At 46.9% G+C, this 25730-nt stretch overlaps 2 protein-coding genes across 5 annotated transcripts in view; one reads left to right on the top strand and one right to left on the bottom strand.

Annotated features, from left to right (window-relative positions):
• GPT2 (glutamic--pyruvic transaminase 2) overlaps positions 1–1157 on the bottom strand; it is a 28472-nt gene extending 27315 nt beyond the window's left edge. The window contains exon 1 of the mRNA XM_083164199.1: positions 794–1157. Coding sequence (XP_083020325.1) covers positions 794–1039 — 246 coding nt within the window. The 5' untranslated portion in view covers positions 1040–1157. The remainder of the gene's footprint in view (positions 1–793) is intronic.
• Positions 1158–3050: 1893 nt separating this feature from the next.
• C11H16orf87 (chromosome 11 C16orf87 homolog) lies at positions 3051–23749 on the top strand. 4 transcript variants are annotated; one of them, XM_083164200.1, is made up of 5 exons: positions 3051–3265; positions 15432–15528; positions 17402–17647; positions 18720–18833; positions 23274–23749. In XM_083164200.1, exons 1-5 carry the CDS (start codon positions 3191–3193, stop codon positions 23390–23392), a joined length of 651 nt encoding a protein of 216 aa, XP_083020326.1. In that variant the 5' UTR covers positions 3051–3190; the 3' UTR covers positions 23393–23749. The 4 variants fall into 4 exon arrangements, with proteins under 4 accessions (XP_083020326.1, XP_083020328.1, XP_083020327.1 ...); XM_083164202.1 differs by having other exon boundaries at positions 3053–3265; positions 17402–17584; positions 18723–18833; XM_083164201.1 differs by having other exon boundaries at positions 3053–3265; positions 17402–17584.
• The last annotated feature ends 1981 nt before the right edge of the window (positions 23750–25730 follow it).

The following is a 25730-nucleotide window of genomic DNA, read 5'->3' as shown; positions in this document are numbered from 1 at the left end:
CCCTGAAAATTTGTACGCGCCTCCGGCGCGCAATGGCACCCCCCCCCCCCCCAGGGCTGCTTCAAATTATTTCCCGGGCTGCTTTTATTTCCCAATCCGCCCCTGGTAGGGTATGAAATACCGCCTGTCGGCACGTCAGCTCAAAAAACTGTGAAAAAACCCATGTCGACATTTTGACTGTCGACCTAGACACTGTCGACCTAGAACCATGTCGACCTTTTCACATGTCGACATAATGACTGTCTATCATCATGCTGTAGACCAAATGACCGCGCACCCCCCCCCCCCCCCCCTCCAGGGGGGAATACAAGGTAAGGACAGGAAATCAACTGCCCCGTAGAAGAAGAATGGAGGGCTTGGGAACTTGGGATCATGCTGCTCATAGACAGTCACTGTGTGGATGACAACTGGGGGATGGGGAGCAGCTGCAGGCTGATGCAATTACTACTAGGCAGAAAATGCTGAAACTTGTTCAGACTGCAACATAACACATTCCACACCCATAGCCAATGCTGCCGTGTGACAGGTCCCTGTGTGCTGCTGCTCTGTGCCATGTCCCTGTGCGCTGCCGCCCTGTGGCTGGTCCCTATGCCTCCTGCTCTGTGCCAGGTGCCTGCTGCTGGCACCCAGGGTACAATGCATACGTATCCTGACACCATCCCTCCTATCTTTCTTATATCTCTACCTATGGCTCTCCGACTGCAGGGAAACTACAAATCCCAGCAAGGCAAACCCTCCACCATCACAGCATGCTGCGCCTTGTAGTCCCCCGAGCTGCCTACGAGACACTCACCTGCTGCAGCTCCCTCTCTATCTCCCCGGCTCTCAGCACGATGGGTCCCCGCACCGCGTATTCTACGGCCCGGACCTGCGGGTTCATAGACTGCAGGGTAAGGATCCTGTCCCGTGTGCGGACCTCCGGGGCCTCTGCAGCGTTGCTGCTGTACGAACGGGGGCCCCCTGTGGCTCCCCGGAGACCCTGTGGCCATGGGGCCCGGCCTGCCAGCCCCCGCCACACGCGTGTCACTGAGCCCCTCATGTCACCACGGCAGCAGGCATCAGACGACTCCGAGCAGGATCCCCGAGGTGGCTGGGTACCACCGTACCAGCAGCGAGTGCCGCCAGGGAGAACTCTGGGGAATGTTGTCCCTAGAGTCACGTGGTACAGCCGCAATATGCGGCGCAGAACAGCGTGGGGAACTACAGTTCCCGGCTTGCATTGAGGCAGTGGCTAAATGGCGGGAGGTCCAATTGGGATCAGGGACATGGAAACATTGCAATAGAAACTGTCATCCTGCCTGCTATAATATTAGTATTTATTTAATTTATTTATTTATTAGCAGTTATTTATATAGCGCACACATATTCCGCAGTGCTGTACAGGGAATATTTGAACATTCACATCAGTCCTGGCCCCAGTGGAGCTTCCAATCTATATTCCCTACCACATGTACATGCACACACAGACATTCTATGGTTAATTTGTTGGGAGCCAATTAACCTACCAGTATATTTTTGGATTGTGGGAGGAAACCGGAGTATCCGCAGTATAAAACAAATGCAATGGGTGTGGATCACATGGTCGTCGGTAATTGCTCTGAAAGGTGCAAGGCCTGAGTTTTTCACATTTTTTTGTGCCAATTTGTAGATTTAAGCACGTGGACCCTCAATTTGTGTACCCTCGCCATGCTTCAGACCAGGTGCCTTGCTCACTGCAAACTTCTTTACGGGCTCCAATCGTAGTCCAGGCATGAATAAGTTGAAACAAATGAAAAAGGCTAGAACAAGAAGTGAAGAAAATTTTGAAATTTTTTGTGCAAATTTTGATTTGTTCGCACTGGGATACAAATTATCTAGAAACAGTCCTGGGCTTAATTCATGTCAACCCAAAGTCCACATTCCCATTGCAAGGGTCCTACAGCCTTACGGACCTGTTTCTGAAAATATAGTAACATCACCCAAAATATTTATATATTATCACTGAAAATACAAACAAAACAAAAACAAATGAAAACAAAAGTCAAATGAAAATATCTGCACTGATACAATATTATTGGGATTCAGAAATAAAGGATTAGCAATACTAATACCGCTTTCACATCGCAAAATGCAGGGTCGCACCGGGACTTTGAAACAGTTCAGTCCTGGTGCGACCCTGCAGTTTGCTCTGTTCAGAACCCTACAGCGAGCCAGCAATATTGAAGGTTCGCTGACATCATGCGGGGGCGATGCAGAGTGGCAGAGCGTCATCGGGGGCTGGGGAGGAGGCAGCACTTGGAGCTGGCACTGCTCCAAGCACTGCTTCCGCCATTGGTGTGAATGGGACACGGGTCGCTCGACCCGATTAACCCATTCACACTGCAAAGCAACAAGGCAACGAACCGGTATTGTTACCGGTTTGCTGGACCCAGTAACCCCTTTCAGATTGCACCAATTACCGGGTCGAACCGGCAAGAAAGCAGCATGAACCCGGTAATTAGGTGCGATGTGAAAGGGGTACATCTGAACTCTGTGATATATACCCTTTAACAGCTGTGATATCCACTGGATAGATGTCAACTTATACAAAAAGTCAACAAGTACGAAAGGTCAACGTGACAAATAAAAAGAACAAAGGATCAAACAAGGTTTACGTTATCTAAAAGATAACAAAGGGGGCAGACTAGATGGGCCAAGTAGTTCTTATCTATGTTTCTATGACAATGACAAGTAAATGGTCAACACATGTTTCTTGTTATTTGTATTTTGATTATTTGTATTTTTAATGATTATTATTTGTGTTTTATTATTATAATGTTACATATTTACTGCAATATGATAACATGTACATGTTTCTATGTAATATGTGGCTGAGAAAACTGTTTTTTTTTTTTTTTTAATTGAAAAAGCAAAACTGTTACTACATTTACCTAGGTTACTGTATTACTGTTTGTGTAGTAGTATAGTAGTAGTAAATTATGTTTGTGTATACGTCTATTACACTATAGCCACGCCCCTTCTCCCCCCTCCCACCAGGAGGAGGCTGTGATTGGCTGACAGCAGGCCGCGCTCACTCACGGCAGCGGTGGTGGCGCGCATTGGTCGCGCTAGCGGTGGGCGTGCCCCCGGGTGACGGGCGTCTGGTGGCGTCCGGCTGCGAATAGGGCGGAGAGAGAGGGAAACAAGAGAGAAGGGCCCCGGGGGGGCGAGCATGTCCCTGGCCGCCGCCACCAGAGCCAAGAAAGTGAAAATGGCTACCAAATCCTGCCCGCAGTGCGACCAACAGGTGAGACCCTCGCAGCAGGCCGGGCAGGCATAGCGTGGCGCCCCCCGTGCCCGCCTGTCACCGCACATCCTATTGGAGGGCTATGAAGGAGGCATGTCATTGTCACTTATGGCAGGGCGGCGTGTGTAGGCTTCCATGTACTATTAGTGTGTTCTCACCTGTCCCTGCAGTCACTGTGTGCTGGGGCCCTCTACTGTGCTGCTTGTCACTGTGCAGGGGGTAAGGGGTCAATTACACGTGACAGTGCTAGTGTGCCCAGTGTGTGTGTGTGTGTGTGTGTGTGTGTGTGTGTGTGTGTGGGGGGGGGGGCTGTACTGGTGTGCCCAGTGTGTGGGAGGGGGGCTGTGCTGGTGTGCCCTGTGTGTGTGTGTGTGTGTGGGAGGGGGGCTGTACTGGTGTGCCCAGTGTGTGTGTGTGTGTGTGTGTGTCTGGGGGGGGGGCGCTGTACTGGTGGTTGCTGATGAAAGGGAACCTCTGCCGGCGGTGCCGCAGAGGTAATCAGCTGGACGCAGGAGCAAGCTCCTGCAACCAGCGATTAGAACGGGGCCGAAAACAGGAGCGCGCACCCGGCGATTTATCGCCAGGGCACAATCCCATCACTGGCAATATGGTCGCCTGCGACCATATTTCCAGCGATTTCAGCCCCTATCGCCCCCATGTATACACAGCTTTAGTGATATCCAGGCTTCAGCACAGATGGTTTAATCAGAATCACTCAGGTACTAAGTCACCTGTGCTGAAGCCTGGATATCACTAAAGCCTGCACGGTACTCTTTACCTAGAACGGCGCCCATCGCGGTGATCGCGACATCGCGGGCAGCACATAAACGGCCGCGACGCGATGCCCGCGATCACCGCGATTTTCCCATAGGGAACAATGTTAAAAAGCCTAATTGACCGCGATTTTGCATTCAATGCCTCAATGCCCGCGATTTTCCCATAGGAATCAATGTTAAATGGGCTACAGAGCCCAAATAGCCCCAATTAACCCTTAAATGTCCCCCCAATTTTTGTACGCCACCCCACAATCCACGCCAACCCGAAGCGTGGCGAGCGGCGGCGGTACGCGTCCTCCGACCTTTTCATGCCCTACTATCCACGTCGGCGTGGAGTTGAGAATAGAATAGTGTGGCGAGCGCAGCGAGCCACCGAGCCCGAAGCGTGGCGAGCGGACGCGGATACCTTCACAGTTATACGCGTCCCCTCGCGGACTTCACAGGTGTCCGTGGCGACGCGGACACCTGTGAAGCCCGCGAAGGGACGCGTTTACCTGTGAAGGTATCCGCGTCCCCTCGCGGGGCTCGCTGCGCTCGCCACGCTTCGGGCTCGGTGGCTCGCTGCGCTCGCCACACTATTCTATTCTCAACTCCACGCCGACGTGGATAGTAGGGCATGAAAAGGTCGGAGGACGCGTACCGCCGCCCCTCGCGGGCTCGCTGCGCTCGCCACGCTTCGGGTTGGCGTGGATCGTGGGGTGGCGTACAAAAATTGGGGGGACATTTAAGGGTTAATTGGGGCTATTTGGGCTCTGTAGCCCATTTAACATTGATTCCTATGTGAAAATCGCGGGCATTGAGGCATTTTACAGTAAAATCGCGGTCAATCAGGCTTTTTAACATTGTTCCCTATGGGAAAATCGCGGTAATCGCGGGTACCCGATTTTGATGTACCCGCGATTTACCCGCGATGCCCGCGATTACCGCGATTTTTTACCCCCGACGCCCGCGATTCTGATCGCGGGCGCCGTTCTAGGTAAAGAGTACCGCCTGCACTGTTGGTGTGCCTTGAGGACCGTGGTTGGATCTATAGGGATACATAAGGATAGAATTCCATAGCATGGCAGTCCCATCAGATTACAAGACAGTCCTGATGGGATGCAATTAGATGTAAATGCTACTGGAGGTTGTGTGGATGTTCTTAAATATGATAAGCTTGCCTGAAGAGGTAAGTTTTCAGGGAACGCTTGAAAGTTTGGAGGCTGCTGGTTCAATAATGGGATACGGGAGAAGCACTGTTCAATGGGGAACATGTAGTAATGATCCCCCTTCTGCAATTTTGGACCTGATGTATGTCAGATACCCAGGTAGTAGGACCGATGAGGCAGAGTTGTGTGTCTGTACCAGAGAGTTTCCAGCAGCCCATATCAATGTCTGATGGGATGTGCTTCCTCAAAATAACAAGTGCTGCTTATTTTCTACTTAACAGCCGAATTCAGTCAGCCCCGTTAACGGTTGTAGCCTCAGGCTTTATCAACTGAGACTATTCAATTCCAGACCCTCTTTAACACCGGTTAACGTAATGGGTGGAATTCAATTGTTGAAGTTACAATAATTGATGGGAGCCCTTTATCACGCTTATTGCACCCAATTTCGGTTTAGCTGTGTATAGTGGCAAAATCCGAGTAAACTAATGACATGAAGGAAATACTGAAGTTTTCGCACATTTCAGCTCACCACCTCCTGAATGGAGCAACCGCTGAAAGGGATGCAGTCATTTGGTCTACAGTATGATGGCCGACAGTTGTTAGGTTGACATGGGTTTAGGTTGACATGGGTCTAGGTCGAAAGGTCATTAGTTCGACATTGTCTAGGTTGACAGTCAAAAGGTCGACTTGGGTTTTTTTACTGTTTTTTGAGCTGACATGTGCCGACAAGTGGTATTTCATGCCCTACCATCCACTAGGGCAGTGGTTCCCAAACTGTGTGCCGTGGCTCCTTGGGGTGCCTCGGGACACATGCAGGGGTGCCGCAGCTTGGTGGTCCAGGACCAACTGAAATTATTAATGGTTAATTATTTAGGAGCAAAACCAGTGCTGGTGGCTACCAATCATAGAATGTGTACAAACAGAAGCAAATCCTGCCCTTTACCACATAACTGCCGCTAAGAATTGCATATAAACCCAATCTAATAAAAAATTTTGGACCTAGGGGTGCCGTGAAAAAAATTCTGATTCTCTAGGGTGCCGTGAATCAAAAAAGATTGGGAACCTCTGCACTAGGGTGTGGTGGGAAAATAAAATAATGTGCCCGACGCATAGCGAGTGATGCGAGGGGATGCGGTGCACTTTAAACTGTGTCCATGTTGACTGTGTTGACATTCAGGTCGAAAAACAGCGGAAAACCCAATGTCGACTTTTTCACTGTCGACCTAGAACTTGTCGAACTGCCGACCTAGACCCATGTCGAACTAATGACCTGTCGACCTTTTCCCATGTTGACCTAATGGTGTCGACCTAATGACTGTCGACCATCATGCTGTAGACCAAATGATCCCAACCCCGCTGAAATGTCTGTTGGCAGACAAAACGAATAGTAAACGGTGTAAAAAGCAGTTGAATTCCTACCAATGTTAATTAACACAGTCTGTGATAATGCACAAATCCATGAACATCAGGGTCGCGGCAACCGTTACCACCCTAATAATAACCTAAGTGCTGCTGGTGGGCTCACTATTGGTCTAATAGAATAGCTCTGGTGGATAGATTAACCCTTTTGATAAATGACCGTGGCTAATTGAATTACACCACAATGGCAGTTTTTTCCTCTTTGCTGTATTCAGTGTCTTGTTTCCATGTCCCCCACATATATCTGTGATTCAGCATCAAGACCACTCTGAGTTTACTGCGTTATAATGATCCTATGGATATTGTGGCCCAAACATTATTTCATGCGGAAGGAGAGTGAATGTTATTCTGGCTCCAGGCTCGGCCTCTCGCCTTATTCCTGGCATTTCTGCAAGATGTTGCAGCATTACACCCCCCCAAACCTCTGTGGAATTTTTCCATCCACTACGTTTGTTTTCCGAGATCTGTATTTGTTCATAATCCTTGGTCTGGTATTCCAAGTATAGATGCTCAGAACAGCATGTGCAATACAGTGGTGATTAAGGGTAAAGCCTCTTTTCTGAGCCGTGTTACATTAAATTCAGCACACAATGCTGTTGTCTCCCTTGATCAGATTGGTGGTGTCTGCACTGCAAGCAAATATATGTACGTTATAAACTTTACTGCATGTACAGATGGAGCCACTCTCATCGTTTCCGCCAGCTCGCCATGGGGAGGGTTTTGACGCAGCGCCTTTCTTGTGGGCAGAGACGTATGGCGGCACACCATACATTGTTCATGCAATACATATCACCACCGCTGGGTGGATAATGCTCCACCAATCTAGCGGCGGATTGATATACAGATGGAACCGCGCCATTTACCAAGAATGGGACGCGATTACATCATGCGCCTCATTCCCGTGAACGCAGGGGCGGATTTAGGGAGGAGGGCGCCTCTAGGCACAACAATAATGTTTACTAAGTAGGACAGTTTATAGGGGCAGTATCTGCATGTCCTATCCATTTACACTCTATTTAAGATGGAATATGGTACAGTACAGTGGATATTTTGCAGTTATTGGTACATTTTGGGCTGACAGTACTATCACAGGCATCCAAGTGCCGCCCCCAAACATGTGCCGCCCCTAGGCCGGTGCCTCACGTGCCTAATGGGAAATTCGGCTCTGTGTGAACGTCATTGCGGCTCCAACTGTACTGTACAAGCTTGGGAAAATGAGCCGTGTAGTGTCCCAGTCCCCTAGGCAAATAATAACGGCGGCCTGCAGTTCACGTACCCGATGTTGAATATTGTGAACACAAAACCCTGGACCGTTTCATTCTCGGCGAACGGCATTACGGCCCCGTCTGCACGGGATCACTCTTTACATAGACTCATGAGCAGTGGCTGCTATCACCAGGTGGTGTAGGCTAGTGGATAACTGCAACGCTCTACACGCTGGGAAGCCGTGTTCGATCTGTCATTTATTTATTTTTATTTTGTCATTAAAATATTTGTTATATTTAATAGAACTAGACACACATAAAAACCTGTTTCCATAAAAGCCTTTTTGTGCCATACGCGTTACCCATGGTATATTTAATAAAACTAGACACACATAAAAAAAAAAACCTGTTTCCATGTATGGTACAATGCTTACTTAATCGGGGGGTCCCGCCAGACCTCTCTAGGGACTTCACAGTCCATGTCCTGCGGAACCTCTTCCGAATGGCATGGCTGGCCCTGTTACTGGCCAGAGGTCTGTCCCACCAGGCCACCAGTATCTTGAGCTCTTTGTGGCTGTAGGGGGGAGCAAGTCTAGCAGCCATACTGTGCGACAATGCTAAAGATGGCATGTATATGCGAGTCCTGCATGGAGCAAGTGTCCTGCGCCTCGAGTGCGTAGCGAAAAATAAGTCAATCCAAGGATTGACGTCTGGTCTACAACAACAGAGAAAGCATGGGCGCTGTTCAACACATGGAGACGCACGGAAAGCAGGATCTTTTTGTGTGCCAAGTTATATTAAATATAACTTAACATATTTAGGTGATAACATTTAAAAAAATCCCTTTTATGAATCGAACTCGGGCCTAAAACATGCAGAGCAGTACTTATCCACTAGCCTATGACACTTGGCTATAGCGGCCATTGGTCCTGTATATAATACGTACACAGTGCTCCCATTCAAATGCAGCCATAGCAAAATGAGACGCACGAGCATCTTGGACGTTCTGGAGTTGTTTTCACAGTATTCTGCTCTTTTCACAAAGAAGGAGGTTGAACAGCAGTGCCCTAACACATATGGCACCTACTGTATACCAATGCTACTGTAACTCCATAGTTGTGGGCTCCCATGGAGCCTTGGCTGACAGCCGGTAGCTAGTTTGTTAACCTCGTCTGTGCTAGTCAGTACTGCTCGTACTGTATAGTGTTATTCCTGCTGTAGAGTACTGTATATCTGTGGATCCTATACCTACAGTATGTTACAGGTACTGTAGCTTCATACTCTACTTTACAGTACAGTAGGTTATTTTTCACGATGCATCCTACCCAACTCTGTGAGCTGTTTGCTGGGAATGGGATGTACGTGCGCCATATTCTTAAAGTATTCTACGCTCGGTATTTGCTCAATTGTGCTCAGTCAGTTTTAAATAGTGTAATGAGATGCACTTCCGTGCAATTGTGTCTAACTTACTGAACAGTACAGTGATGTGTAGTAGTAGTAGCAAAGTAGTTTTTTAATTTTAATAGTCAATTCACGCACACGCAATCCGTATTCTTTTGCTAAAGCTTTGCTTTACACATCTCACACATGCGCAGTGGAGATTGATAAAAGCGACAACTGATGGATGATCGCTGGTATTGTACTCACCTGGTAACGCCAAACAGTGATACCGTGCCGTGCCGTGCCGGGACAACCAACATATGCAGGCTATACAAGAGCGGCTCCACTTGTAATGCTTGAAAAGCTACAGAACCATATCCAGCAAGTGCTGTGATACCGGGATCCCTGCCTGGCATTAGACACACACTGGAAGAAAGGTGCCCAGTTGGCTATACATTTTTTTTTCTTGGAACCAAATGGGCCCTCACTCCTGATCCCATTCAAATTTGAACTGTCACATGACCTTTTCTAGACTAGCATTCTTTCTATCACCCTGCACCTGTCACAACCTGTATAGTTCCTCTTTCCTGCCTGGGGTGTCCATTCTGTAGTGGTTCTAGCACACTCTGGTCTGTATCTGGTAAGCACCAGGGCAGAGAGCAACACCTCATGTATGTAGAGAAACATGGCATCATTTTCGGTAACAAAGTATTGTACTAATCCAACATGACTGACTGACTGATACAATACAGTACAGTCCGCCTGTGTCCCTATTTAAAGTGTTTACCTTTTCCATGGTGCTGGTAAATGTGACCCTGCCTGATTGACAAAAGTCCTGACGTGGCGCTGGTAAATGTGACCCTGCCTGATAGAAGTCCTGACCGTGGTGGTGAATGTCAGGCCTATGGAGAGGCTTTGGTGCTGGCAGTGATGCATAGCACAGGACTGTAAATGCTGCTTTATCTGATTGGTCAGATCTGTAGTTTGCCATGTGATGGCATCATAAATTTCTCAATGATCTACTGTTCATTACATTGTCTGAGCAGCCTCTGTGTGTGCATCTGTAGTGTATCATTGTACTGGTCCTCATAGAACATATGTAACCTTTCCCGATCTGTAACAGTCACATGGTGATTTAAGTTTGCTGGGCATTGCCACAATGCTGTATGCATATGGGCACTTACAGTATTGCCAACATCTCTTTTTCCCTTGCGTTTCTATGGGGTGTGATGAAAAAAACAGATGCAGAGAATACACAATCATCGCACCAATATCAGGAATCCTGTCTGTGGTGTTTCTCTCTCTGCTGTGGGTCTCCTAGTTTGGTTTGTATTTCAGTGCTCAGATACAGACCAGAATGTGCTGAGAAGCACCAGAGCAGAGGGTGACACCCCAGGCAGGAAAGAGGAACTGCATGGGTTTTGAAAGGGGCAGGGTGCTGGAATGAGCACTTATCATATAGTACAGCAGTTCTCAAACTGTGGGTCCCGACTTTCTCAGCATGGGGTCTTGACTCCATGCTGCTGACCATCAGGCTGATGACTTCTCTAATCTCAGTCAGTGATTCAAGGAGTCTGAAAAACAGTTGAATTGTCTGTTATTTTTGACTCCTCATCATTCTGTGCCTCCACAATGCTGCCATGTATGTGCTGTCCGCTGACGACTACACATGTGATGTTATGGCTGGGGTAGCCAACCCTAGTCCTCGAGAGCTACCAACAGTGCATGTTTTGCAGGTCTCCTCACAGAATCACAAGTGAGCTAATTAGCTCCATCTGTGTATCTTTTAAAATGTGTCAGTGATTAATGAGTGCAGCTGTGCAGCAACTAGGTTGTCTGGAAAATGTGAACTGTTGGTAGCTCTCAAAGGCTAGGGTTGGCTACCACTGGGTTATGGTATATTTGACTCCTCACATCATTTTGTGCCTCCACAATGCTGCCATGTATGTGCGGTCTGCTGACTACACATGTGATATGATGACCTTCTGCAGTCACCTGCTGGGATCTTGTAATTATTTTTATTGTCTGATGAGGTCCCAGAGAAAATAGGTTGAGGACCCCTGATATAGGGTATAAAGGTGCCCACACACTAGAACGATTTTTTTTTTTGCCCGATTTCTGATAAATCGGTTGATATATTGTCCAATTTTTACCGAAAATCGTTCGATTTAGGTCCGATGCACGCTCCCGTGGATCTTTCTTCTGATCTTACGTGCTGCATGAAAGACCAGAAGATTTAACAAAAGATCCATAGGAACACAGGGATCTTAAGAAAAATCTTTGGTAAAGATGTGCGCTTGCCTGAAATCTTTTGTCCAGGACAGGCAAAAGATGCACACAACTTATGATTGCAGGTCTTTCTAGTGTGTGGGCACCTTTACTCTGTCAGTACGTTTCAGCTGACTTTCCTCCAGTTTATTACAGTTGCGCGTGTTCCGTTGCTGTGCAATCATGCATAAATCCTTCTCTCGATTTTTATTTTCAGCGGTTTCTTGCAAAATGTTAAGCACATAATAATGTCACAAACGGCAGAGAACCAGCAGCTGGATTTAGGCCCAGGAGACAATGCAGTGACCATATTTTTGCTATTGGACAAATACATGAACCACGCCTACAATCACAGAGCGGGATGGCAAGCTGAAATTAGCGAAATGTGACCTATTATAGCACTAAAACTGGACTTTTCCAGTTGCGCCTTTTGGTACGGTTTAGCTTCTGGGTATGATGGCTGCAATAAACTGTATATAGTAACGAAGTTCAGTACATATGGCTACATCTGTTCATGTGCTGTGATGGGGTATGGGTCATAGGGTCCACACTACGAAGGCCGATCGGGTTGGAAGGTCGACAGTCAAAAGGTCAACATGAGTTTTTAAAAAAGAATATTGGTCTCGAATTTCGAGGTAAGTCGACATAGATACCGAGTCAGGGTACTAAGTCCCCTCACATGACTTGCTTCGCTCGCCATGCTTCGGGCTCTGTACTTTGCTGCGCTTGGCACACTATTCTATTCTTCCCCCATGCCCTAGTGGATGGCAGCGTATGAAATACTGCCTGAAAAAAAAAACTGAACAAAACGGATTCCCCTTTCACACTGCACTTTTAAAACGGTATATTGTCATTTTTTTTCCATTTTAAAACATTTAAGGCTGCAATGTGAAGGTGCCAGAGTTGATTTACCGGTTAAAGTTAACTGGTATTTCAACACGGTTAAAAAGCAGAGTCCTACACGTTTCAAAGCTGTTTTTTAGGCAATGTGAATGGCTCTATTTCTATGGCTTGAAACGTGCCCCTTGGGGGTTAAACGGGTTGAATGTGTGAATGGTATTAAATGCTTTTTAAAACGGTTTTCACCTGCAATGTGAAAGGTCTTAAGGTTCAGACCCGTTTTAAAGTCCCATTTAAGAATACAGGGTCAATACCCGTTTCTGCAATGTGAAAGCAGTATGATACTAGCCAGTGCGTCCCCTGCTATTGACCTCACTGCCAGGGGAGGGGGGAGTGTTAAGTCCCCCATACACTATGCGATAAATCGCATGGAATTGTCCCAAAATCGCATGTGTTTGACATTTGATCCGATCCGATGCACGGTCCCGTGCGCATTGGACCGGATCAGGAGGTCGGATGTTCAGCAGGTACGATCACGTCCGACCTCCTGCAGTGGGCTGGGGGGGGGGGGGATGAGTGCCCAGCGGGGGATGCTGGTGACAGTGGGGCGGGCGGCGGTGATAATCACGTGCTCTCACTGTGCAGCTTGCTGGCAGCAGCGTCTCTTCTTGCAGCGGGGGATGCCAGTGACAGTGGGGTGGGCAGCAGTGATAATCCTCATGCTGTCACTCAGCGGGCGGGCAGCGGCGGCTATTACATCTTTAAAATAACATGTCAAATGACTATCCGGCTGCTGATTGGCTGAGAGTGCGCTCATCTTATGCGATTTATCACATGTAAAAAATGGCACATCAAGTGCCACATTGTATGTGAGCTTCCCGGGGAGCTGCCGGGCGTCTTGCAGGAGAATTGGGTCCGACTTGTCCCTAGGACAAGTCAGCCTAATATATGGGGGCCTTTAGTCGCTGTATGTTGCAGTCAGTTGAGTTTTGTATGTCCTCTGTGCCCTGCACAACTCCCCCTGTATGTGTATAAAGGATACTGACCTTTCCTGGGAAGCTGTCACTTGCTTAGCCTGTCCCCTGACCCAGTCACCATGGGCCTTATTCTGATCGGTGCGGATTTCTCCGCATGCGGACGTCCCGCCGATGTTTATCGTCTGCGCATGTGCAGAGGTCACTCTGCGCATGTGCAGGCGATTTCGCCGCACGTATTCTTGACACGCCGCACAGGGGGCGTAGAGGGGCGTGAGGGGCTACTAAGCCTCATTACCCTATGCATACGCCCCGCGTTTCATGGGCGTTCCCATGCAAACGCGGGGCGTATGCATGGTAATGAAGCCGTGACGCGTGTGTAGGGGGCGGGCATCTGACATCGCCGGATGTCAGCTGCCCGCCCCCATACATGATTTCACACGGACAAGTGTCCGTGTGGTCTTGGGTGGCGGGACCTAGTGGAGCGTGCGGCCCTGCATTCGATGTTCGGCGACCATCGAATGCAGGGGCTGCTCCCAAGACGGAGGAGGCGTATCCCCGTCCAACTTTCATGCGGATCGCCACATATCCGCGTACGGACGGAGGTGGCGATCCGTATGGAAGGCGGGGATTCGCCTGCACGGTCGTGGCCGCATATTCTGATCGGGCCGCACCGATCAGAATAAGGGCCCATGTGTCTTATCTCTCCAGCCAAGTTCCGCATCTGCTTTTCTGATTAGCTGTTAAACTGTGTACATTAAATCATTTACCAGCCTGCAATCTCTCCCACTGTAGTTAGGTATCAAAACACACAACCGAGTGGTGCATTTGATTTCATTACTTATATATTCTAGAATTGTCCCTTTCCTGGTTAACCCTGAACCTAGTTATTGTACTATAAACCCCCTCTGAAAAAATGGCAGCGACCAAGAGCACAAGATAAAACTGATTACAAGGTACCAGCAAAGAGCCTGCGATTTAAAGATTTGCAGATTTCGGCTAGGGCAGAGCGAGTGCACAGATACAGATGGTGGCAGCTTAGCGGCGACATTTCCCCTGGCATTCCCTTTAATCTGCGTGGGTGGTGATTGTGTCCCCGTGACCTGGCTTTGGGTATAACCCTGAGCATTTCTACTCGCATACATGGAGCAGTCACCAGGGTAATGTGGCTGTATGAGCAGTCTGCCCGCTGTCACGCCTTGTACCCATCATGAGTCTAGTGGGCACACACAGAACTTTTGTATTGGAGCTCAACACTTCCCAGGGAAAGCTCTACGGCCACTGATAAACCTCAGCAGTAATCTCCTATCTGTGACTGCATACTGGGTACATCCTGCAGCTGGTGCTATGGGAGGGGGGCGCACAGAGCAGAGTGTGCAATACTTGGCAATATTACCCCCCCCCCCCCGGGTATAGCACAGCCCGAGGAAGGCAGCAATGCTGCAGCGTTTACTCTTGTGTAACCTGGTAGCATCTGGGCACATTGCAAAGGGGTTGTTTGTGTGTGTGTGTGTGTTTGTCAGTTTACAGTTGTGTACGTGTTTATCTATATCCAAAGGTGCGGAACTTCATAAATCAAGACCGGTAAAATACGCTACGTGTGTGTGTGTGTATACTGTATATATAGAAATAGGGTCAACAGTATCTAGACAGACCCATCAATGGGTTGACATACACTGTCAACATTTATAATGTCGACACAAGCAAAAGACTCTTGTGGAAATGGTTGACCCGTATAAAGGTCAACATGTTTGCCTCTTTGTACATATGGATTTATTTAGTGGGGCTGGGTTCACTTTGCTGCAGATGTTACTAACGGCTCCAGGCTGTAGTTCTTGGTTGCTGTGTGCGGCATCCATCACCTCCCGGGCGATGGCTGAAGGGGTGCACGGGGGCTGGGGGTAGCCCAGCAGCTTACCTTGGTGCTGGGCTGCCCCCAGCACGGCGATCGGTGTATCCGGCGGTGATCACCGTGGTCCCGGTGCTTGGAGATGATGTCATCTCCAAACGTCGCCTCCATCTACACTGCGGGTGTACTGGTAACCTGGGATGTACTGTTCCACAGCGGCTGCAGAGCCATCGGTAGCCTGACACAGCTGTTGTGCTGCGTTCCTATGACCCAGCCCTCATGTTGCAATGTGTGTATTGTCTTCCAGGTTCCTGTTGCGTGCAAGTCATGTCCTTGTGGATACATATTTATCAGTCGGAAACTTCTGCATGCAAGACAGACTGAGAGATTAACGCCCACCTCAGGTACAGTATATGCTCACCTGTCTGTGCCTTTTGGCTTTTCTTACTATACGTTTTCTGGCTGCTTGGGGAGGTGGTGGGCACTTATGAAATTGGCAAGCATGTTCTACTTAATGGATGAATTCCACATTAAACAAACATGCCTTCTAATCCAGTGTATCTAATTTTAGACCTTTTTAAATTAGTGATTCTCAACCTCAGCCCTCTAGGACCCCCAACAGTGCACGTTTTCCAGGTCACCTGGCTGGTGAACAGGTGCACTCATTAGTCATTGACACATTTTAAAAGCTCACAGGTGGAGCTAATTATTTCCCCTTTGATTGTGTGTGGAGATCTGGAAAACGTGCACTGTTGGGGGCCCTTGAGGACTGAGGTTGAGAACCGCTGTTTTAAATGACAAAACAAGCTCCTTTTTGGAAGTTGCATGACCTGCAGCCCTTTCCCCAAGTATCATTGTCTGGATCTTAGGTTTACTAATCAATACATAGTGTTGGGGTGATGTCAGTGGATGAGTTGCGTCTGATTGGATAGAAATGCTCGCTCCTCCAATCAAAAGCAGTCATTGGTTGTACAATGTGGTTTCCTGAAGTAGAAATCCATAGTGAACAGACTTGTTAATACTCCATTTAGTCTCTGACTTGGAATATTGTCGGGTGTGAAAGGGTCAACTTGTGTGTCTTGGGATCTTGGCTCTACTTGTGTATCAATAATACCTGTCTAAAGGTCCATACACACTGGGCGTTTTTTGTCATCGCTGGGGGGAAAGCCGCTCAGTGCATACACAGGGAGCTGCTCTCCCCCTGCCTGGCACTGTCTGCGGGTGGCGGATGGCTTTGCGTACCGCAGCACTACGGAAAGCCTTCAGATGTGCAGCTTTCCTGGCGATAATGCGTGAGCATGCATCACCACTCATCGCCGGGCCATACACAATGGGCGGCTTTGAGCTGAAAGCCACTCAAAACACCAAGTTTGAGAGTCTTTCAGCTCAATATCACACAGTGTGTATGGGCCTTTACGTTAACCTGGGGTAGACCCGATACACAACACATGACCCAGATGTTGGCCTGGTAATATCAGACCTAAATCCTTGAGGGTCTGAAACCAGGATAAACACTGCGTAAGCAGCAAAACTAGACCAAAGCGAAAAATCCAGTTTCTGTGCTCAAGTAGAAAAGTTTTATTGTTCCTCAGTGAGAAAAACAAAATAGCAATCTAGCAAATATGATACCTTTTAATGGCTAACAAAAAGAAATGTTGTTAAAATGCAAGCTTTTGAGACTACTTAGGTCTCTTCCTCAGGCATGGTATAACAAGGTGTGTGAAGAAACACATATATATACACAGCAGAGTAGGAACAAGATGTGATAGATGGACATGCTCAAGTAGGTCACACCCTGGGCATGGGAGATGAAATGCAGCCCTCGGTAGCTGCTCACGCATTGGGCGCCATCTGCTGGTGGCTTAAACAATTGAATCTAACCCTTACAATCCATCGTTGGCAATTTTGCATCCTGCATTTTGCTTCTGTGAATTGGTTATATTAATGGAACACTGTTCATGAGGGTCTAATAGTAAAATAAAAAAGGGGGGGACGGGTTGGAGAGGTTTAAATGAATGCAGCATTTATGTTTAGGTTACTCTGATTGGATGTCCACATTAACTATGCGGTAGACTCCAATCCACGCTCTCATTCCTGAATTAATGTTCTCCGGAGAGGTAAAATTTCTAGCACTGCCAAGGTTGTGCCGCTGGGGTGCTCAGTCCATAGAAAGCAGTGACAGAAGAAGGTAGAGAGAATATGGGCGTTCTGTGGTCAGGCAGCAAGACGCCGGGCTCGCTAAGAGATTGCAATTACTTTCTCTTTTGCTTCATGCAGAAAACCGCTCCGATCCCAAAAGACGGCGCACAGAGAGAATTAAGAGAGAGCGGATCATCTCCACAGTCAGCAAGGACTTGGAGAACAGAAGAAGGTCCCGGTCCAACAGCCAGTCCGACCCGGCGCGCCGCGGCAGGGGCCGGCCGAAGACCGCTGCCACCAAGAGGCAAGAAGAGGAAAAAGGTGACTTCAGATTGCGTTGTGAAACAACCTGTATCAAGTCCTACGTCACCCTGATCACTGTGTGTATGTGTTTATTTTATATATACATGGAGTTGTCGAGTAACATAAAAGAATAACACCAGCCTAAATGGTCATAAAATGGGTCATGTACAATTGCTCCTAAGTTATTGCTTTGAGATTATGGGAGCAATTAGTTTAGTGTGGTGGAGCCCAGCGCTGGATGTCTGCAGGTAAGTCACATACCTCCACCCGCGCCATACGGTAACCTCTCCGGCTTATACCGCTAATGCGCTTCACAGCCTAGCTCTAACTGCACAGCCTGAACTTCCCTCCCTCTCCTACTTTCACCCCTCTACAGCCTAATTCCTGCTACCTCGGGACCTCACCACCCACCTTAGTCCTAACACCAAGGGGGAAATGGAATCGGGTCTGAATTTCCAGGGGTCTGGGATTTCGTCAGAGAATGACTGTACTTACAGGGTGGTTTTGCAATCAAAATGATTGCTGCTTTAAAATATGGAAATTCACAGACAAAATCCTGGACCTCTGGTAATCCTGGCCCTGTTGCATTTGGATGTGGACTCCAAGAAGTTGACATTCACAAGGTCTTGGAAAAGAGGTTGACACTGAAATGATCGACACACTTTTTGTGTCAATTTTAACAGATGGAACCCGATTAGTGTCCCACATACGCTCGCTTTGCCAATTTACTATTCCCAACAATAGTCACCATGGGTGGTATAGTATGGAAAAGTGTGAAAAATGGAGAGTAAAAAAGTGTGAAGAACTCATATTGACGTTTTCATTTCATACACTCACACACACACACTCCCCCCCCCCCCCCCCTTCCCAAAAAAAGGTCTGTTTTTTTGGGAGGACAAGATCTCTTGGGAAACTCTTTCCAATGTGAGTTTTGGTTTGATCTATGCTTTCATTGTCTATTTTTTTATTTTGCCCATTTAAACGTTTTGGAAGTCCGTCATTTAGATGAATGTTGGGAGCTAAGCTTTTTACTGCCCTGGATCCTTCTCTTTCTACCCCCTGTCAATCCCTAACATCGCACCTCTCCCCACCACCTGTTACTGCCTCCTTCCCTCACGCAGCTTCACCCTAACCCATTAGTCTTACTCGGCAGCAGCCAGAAGCTTCAAGGAAACTGGATATGAGGGGTCAGCGTCAAGAAACGGCGAGGAAGCCAGGGGGCAGCGCGGCGACCGCGGAAGCAGGAGGCAGCTGTGGATAGGAGAAGGTAATGGCAACACTTGTGAGCAGCTGCTGTCCAGCACTTGTATCTAGTGAGCGTTTGTTTCTTCTTTGGACTTGGACCATTGTAGTTGAAAATTCACAAATATTGCTAACGCTGGGATTGGTATAATATTTCCTTTTGTAATAATTGTTGTGGGTTTGTGGGCAGATCTGCGGCTTATAACCGTGTTAGAGTGACAGTTAATAGTTGAATACTATTTTATCTGAAATTGGTTCATGGTCACCAGCGGGCTGCATTGGAACGCTGTGCCTATTGTCATGGTATGACGGTACTTGTGAAGAACCACCTGATCGTGCCAAATATACCAGCCAAAGCAGTGGTGCCTTATACAATGCCAGCTGTAACCATAGTGTAAGCCCATTTCTCTATTCCATCTTTACATCTGACTGCAAGCCAATACCATTATTAAATTCGCTGATGATACAACATTTAATTGGCCTGATTGATAATAATGATGAAATGGCATATAGGGATAAGATTCAGCATCTGGCTGATTGGTGCAGTGTAAATAATCTCTTTCTTAATGCTAGTAAGACTAAGGAGATTGTGGTAGATTTTCGTAGGAAAAAATCTATCCCGATCACGCCGATACAGATTAATGGTACTTGTGTGGAGCGTGTCTCTAGCTTTAAATTTCTGGTTACTTAGATTTCTGAGGACCTAACATGGTCAGTTAATACTAAATGCTTGGTAAAAAAGTCTCATCAACGCCTTTTTTTTCCTTCGGATGTTGAAAAAACATCAACTGTCACAGCGCATATTGCTGAATTTCTACCGATGTGCAGTGGAGAGTATTTTGACCAGTCGTATCTCTGGTATGGGAATTGTACCGCTGCAGAAAGGAAACTTATACAGAGGGTAATCAAACTGGCCCAACGGATAATGGGTACTACTCTCCCGTCTGCTGAGGAGATTCAGAGTAAGCGCTGTTTGCGCAGAGCTCATAACATTTTAAAAGAGAACACCCACCCGGCAAATGGTTTATTTGTGTTACTACCGTCAGGCAGGCGTTAGTTGTTTACGGCGTAGGACTAGTAGGCTGAGAAATAGCTTTTTTCCTAGGGCTATTGTAGAATTAAATACGAAATTTGGTCAGGGGAGGAGGGTTAATGGGTTTTAAGTATTCATTGTAATTTGCTTATGGATTCTGTTTTTTTATTGTATGTACGTATTCGGATGGATGCTAAATGGAATTTTGTCGCCCTAATTTAGGGTGATGACAATAAAGTGGTATCTATCTATCTATCTATCTATCTATCTAATGGTATTATCCAATAATAAGTAAATGACAATGTTCACTGCCAAGCATCTGGTAATATTGCCCACCTGTGAGCATCATGCCCAGGAGGCAGCAGTATTTGGGCTCCGTAACACGCTAATAACTGTTATTATGCCCATGAACATGTAGTCATCATAATACCAGAGGTACCCCGCAGTATGGCAAGTAGTACTAACCCCGGATGACTTAAGTTGGTTATCACACACGTCTTACAGCTGCTCAGGTGACCAGTCGCATGCCCTGTGCTATTGCCACCTGGTTTACCGTAGCATCGAACCATCCATCCACCTTTATCTGACTGCAGCCTCCATGTGTGTGTCCTGTGTCAGATCCCCCTTGTATTCTGCCTTGATGAATATTCGACCTTTATCTGACTGCAGTCTTCCTGTGTGTGCCCTGTGTCAGATCCCCCTTGTACACTGCCCTACAAGTTTTCTCCCTTGATGAATATTACAATGGAATCTGTCCTGATTCAGACACTGCAGTCACTGCCGTCCTTGGGTCTTTTGCTGCAGTTGCGTCTGTGACGAAATGCTTATGCCGCTACCCTTCCCTGGTGTAGATCCATGAGGATTGAGTCTCCCGCTCACAGCCTCTATAGGAACTGAGACACACCATCCCTCGCACCCTCCAAACGTACCCCAGGAACACCCAATATTTCGGAAAATGTGGATCTCCATGTTGAGCTTTCATTGGGTTTCAAACTAAAAACCTCAGTGCTATAATTACTACACCAATTATGCTGTATATAGTGTAAAGGTGCCCATACATGTTACAATTATTGTATACAATATCGCATATCGATTTTGCGATGAGATCTAGTACAAAAATTATGTTCTGCACATACTTTGTGTACTAGATCTCCTCTCATGACAAAACTGAGATCTGATGAGATGCGATATTGTATACAATAATTGTAACGTGTATGGGCACCTTTAGACTTCCATTATTGTGTATGTATTGGAGAAGTGTGGGTGTGTGGTGAACGTCACCCCTATGTCACATGGTGTTCCCATATATAACATGGCACTATCGGACACAATAGTGCGCAACTGAGGGGATTTCCTTTGCTGGAAGGATGCACTGAAATGCCCTGCACGCGACCATGCATGGAACGCATGTGTATGTCTTGTGCGGTGGTGCTGGTGCACATGGGAGTGCACCCACAGGTGGCGGTGCGTGGGGTGTCAGTCCTCAGAGGGCAGCAGAGTGATTTCAGCCTGCTGGGCGAGAAGATCACTGCGAATGCGCGAGGGCTGCTTCTACAGACAGTCAGTAAGTCTACCCCAAACGGGTGACAGGGACAAAAGGTAAACCTGGCGAGGTCTCCATGGGATTTCATTTCCTTTATTTTTTTGTTTTTTAATCTGGCTTGATTTACTTCACCATCCATGACCGCAGTGAGCACAGTGAGCACAATATAATAGTGTGTGAGCATAGCATAGGGAGTGTACCCATTGCTCTAATTGGGCGGCCACCTCGACTGTCGTTGACATTAACACAAAAAATGTGACAAACTCAGGTTGACCTTTAAACCCTGTCAACCTATTGCATGTCAACCTTTTTGGGGTGGACCTATTGGCTGTCTGTCTATAGAATGTCTCCCACACCTGTGAGGGGACATTGCGTTGTAGGACTGTTTCTGCTTCCATAATGCACTTATTGTTACGGCCTGCTCCGTGCTCTTGTGACTGGGCGCAGCCGGATCTACATTATTCCATATGTACATTGTGTGTGTCCTTCCCCACTGTATGGCAGTGTTGTGTGGTTGTCTTTCCCACCTGCTCCTGTCTCATTCTCCTGATCTACACTGTTTCCTTTTATATACCTGTACATGTGTGTATTGTTCCCGCCCCTCATGCTGTCAAATAAATAAATGTTAAAATTGTGTGTATATGGTCGTTGGGTCGACAGTTAATGTCGACATGCATTGGGTAGACCGCTGAAGGTCGACACATGAAATAGGTTGACGTGCCTAATGTCGACATGGGTGGAAGGTGGACACAAGCATTACGTCGACAATAGCTAGGTCAACAGTCAAAAGGTCAACGTGGGTTTTTTTTTTTTTTTTTTTTTAGCTGACGTGTGCCGGCAGGGCATGGAGGAAAATAGAGTAGTGTGCCCAAAGCATGGTGAGTGCAGCAAGCCATGCGAGGGGCGCGGTACACCGATACAGCGCCCATGTCGGCATTCGGGACCAAAAAAAAAACCCATGTCGACCTTTTGACTGTCGACCGGTCACCCATGTGGACCTTAGGCATATTTACCTATTTTGTGTGTCGACCTAAGCCAGGTTGACTTAATATGGGTCAATCCAATGACCCATACCAGTGTATATATCTATATACATAGATATATCTGTGTATATAGCAGTAACCCGGCACTCCTCCTCCTCCTGCAGTGACAATATATATATATATATATGATAAATGCCAGTGATGTAGAATGTCCGAGCTGGTTTCTAGGTTGGCCATGCACATGTGTTACTGGCCAGATCTGTCTCCTGTCCACAAACTGACAGCGAGTAGGCATTGTAATACTCACGCTTGCCAGACCAGAGAGCCCACCATCTGGCTCGTCGGTGGCGGAACTGCACTAGATCTGGCTCTTTATGGTGCTCTGGTTTAGCAGCCAAACACTTGGGGGACACTGGCGCTGCTGTGGCCGTCTTATTACATATAACTTGTTACCGCCTCATTTTCTCGCATGATAAATATCCAGTATGATGATATGCAGGCATAATAGTCACATGATGTAATAAAGGGCCGTTCTCTGATGTCACCCACCTGGACACTTACAGCTACGACAGGTATTGGCAGAAATGTTGGTTTGCTCTCCTGTTTTAATTACAAACAGCCAATCAGAGCTGAGTATATGCTTGTACATTAGAGATCCGTAGTGGAGTGGCAGCCATCTTTGTTAGCAGCACAAAAGACAACAGCTTCTACTTGTTCTGGATTCCTTCCTAGAACAATCTTACAAGTGCTGCGGGTAGCAGAAAAGACGTCTGGTTAGCCCATTCTATATATAAATGCGCTGTGAGCTCCTACGTTGCTAACGACTCCCTCGTTTCCAAAATTCGTGCTGATCCTAAATAATCGATTTTAACGTTTTTGTTTTTTCCCCCCCTTTTTTTCTTCCAGAGAAACAGGAAAAGGAGGTGGACATGTACGCCAACCTGTCAGATGAAAAGGCTTTCGTGTTCTCCGTGGCCCTTGCAGAAATCAACAGAAAAATCATCAATCAGAGACTTATTCTATGACCGGCTGCGAGATGAGGACGGACGCGGTTGGCGTTCATGTGGAGTCCTCAACGTTCAGAACTGTCATTTGGGCATCAGATATTCACATGAAATCAGCCCCTGCACTAAACACCGTTTTCTACCGACAAATGCCACAATGTTATATTTTAGACCTTCGTTGTTAGATACTGTCATTTTAATCCTTTTTTTTTTTTTTTTAAGGACAGGAGTGAATCCGGCCAGCAGCCGGACTGTGTATTTAAATGCTTGATATAAAAAAATATATATATATTGCAATTTTATAATTTAAAGAAAAATAGAGAATGATAAATGTACAGTTTTATATAACCTTTATATATTAAACTGATGCCGCCATCAGACTGTTCTTTGTATTCGTTCCTTTATATATTGTTGATGCCAAAGGCCGATTTGACCCAGTTCATTTTCATATACAGCTTAAGACCAGATTCGGCAATGTGGCAGTCTAGCTGCTGTGGAACTATATATCCCAGCATGCCCCATCACCATTTTGCATGCTAAACTTCGTCAGGGCATGCTGAGATGTGTAGTTCCACAGTACGTTCTGATCTATAGAGCACTATGCAGCATTCACTTCAAACTGGTTTATGGTCTTCAATTTAAATCCATGAAACATGAAATATAACATTGACATGAATTAGCTGTCCTGTATTCCTGTAAGAACCTGCACACAATGAGGATGCCTCCGCACAGTGATTGACAGGAGGTGACCGTTTGGGATGTTAACATGGTGTTAGCAGGGAGTGCTTGTAAAAAAGCAGGCGTGTCATGGCCGTTTTTGGGGTGTGTATCTGACATCATCTGCAAGTACTAGCGTACATAAAGATGGCACCTGCGTTGCTACTGTTGCAGCCAGTCTGCATAGCCAGAGACCTACTCCAGCAGTCCATGTTTTCTGTTGCTCAGGTGAGCGTCTCTTTTGATTTTGGGTGGCAGCTTCCCTTGCTGATGTCAGCAGCTGCTTTACGGAGAATACCGCACTTGCATAAGCTTATACTGTAGCCCTAAATCAGGCTCAATATGTTGAGGAAATAAGAGAAAAGATCATACGGACAGCGAAAGGAAATGTTTTCCGTTTTTCAGATTATTAGATAGACAGTGTCTAGATAGAAGGTCAATAGGTCTACCCCAAAAGGTAGATATGCAATAGGTCGACAGGGTCAAAATGTCGAGTAGACATTTTCATTGTTTGGGGGGTGTCAATGTTGACAACTGTTGACACAGACCCCCAATTACTGTAACGCCCCCTTTATGGTGACATTGATGGTGAAGTACAAACAAGCGGGTTAAAAAAACTCATGAAAAACTCATGTCTATGTTTTGACCATGTCGACCTTTTGGGGGTAGACCTACTGACTGAGACCTATAACCCGACCAATGTTTCTCCTTCATTCACAGGGGACACTGAAGGCTGCTTATGCTAGGGATAGAGTGAGTGTTAGCAGGAGCCGGCACTTTAAATTTCTTTGGAGTGTGACAGGCTCCTCCCCTCTGTCCCCCCTCCGACTCCAGTCCCATTATGATAATTATATATATATATATATATATATATATATATAATGTAGAACAACAGGAAAGATGAATCTGCGCTTGTGTGTGGTCACCAACCAGACGAATAGTAGACAGGATAGACGTTTTCCTGTGAGACACTAAGTCCAAGAGTATAAAGGACTGCAGCTTTCTCCAGCAAAGAACCCAGGACTCGTAGGGTTAAGGAAAATCTGTTTCAGAATGGAATAGAGAAGCGCTTCATAGTGTAAAACTGTATTTATTTTAAAACACATACAGTGCTGCGGCACATAAAATCAATGTGGACTCGTACCGTTAAGGTAACCGCTGTGGGCTGGTTACCACAAGATATTTCAATAAAAGCCTCAGGCAAAACTCCAACCTCCGTCAGGACTCAGCCGGGTAACTGGACACGCTCACCGCACGGGGAGTGAGGGAAGCGCGCCGGCAACTCCAGACAGGAACGGACGCGGTGGGGAAGCCGGGGCACAGGTACAGCAGACGTCACCAAACCCCGCCCTAACGCGTTTCGTATCAAACTTCGTCAGAGGGCGTGGTTGGTGACCGTCTGCCGGCGGCTTAAGAGTGAGCAGTGACCAATAAGGCTGTGGGCTTGCCGGAGGTGTGTATTTCCAGACAAGAACCAATCAGGCTGTGGGTTTGCCGGAGGCATATACTTCCCAAACAAAACAGTACATTTGTACAAACAACGAACAATTTCATAAAAATTTTAAAAATACAACATAATTGCAATAAACAGCAATATTATACAGTAAAAAAGGCAAGTTAATACAGTGTAACAAATGAATGG

This window comes from Crinia signifera, chromosome 11, assembly GCF_055691185.1.
Source record: "Crinia signifera chromosome 11, ASM5569118v1, whole genome shotgun sequence".
In the NCBI taxonomy this organism is placed as follows: domain Eukaryota; kingdom Metazoa; phylum Chordata; class Amphibia; order Anura; family Myobatrachidae; genus Crinia; species Crinia signifera.
The sequence above is the reverse complement of the archived record's forward strand: the minus strand, read 5'-3'. Positions and strand labels throughout refer to the sequence as shown.

Excerpts from the sequence above, each read along its gene's own strand:
- C11H16orf87 (XM_083164200.1), top strand. The coding sequence starts at position 3,191 with ATGTCCCTGGCCGCCGCCACCAGAGCCAAGAAAGTGAAAATGGCTACC. Across the intron at positions 17,648-18,719 it reads CGTCACCCTGATCACTGTGT|CAGCCAGAAGCTTCAAGGAA; the intron begins GTATGTGTTTAT and ends CTTACTCGGCAG. Across the intron at positions 18,834-23,273 it reads GCAGCTGTGGATAGGAGAAG|AGAAACAGGAAAAGGAGGTG; the intron begins GTAATGGCAACA and ends TTTTTCTTCCAG.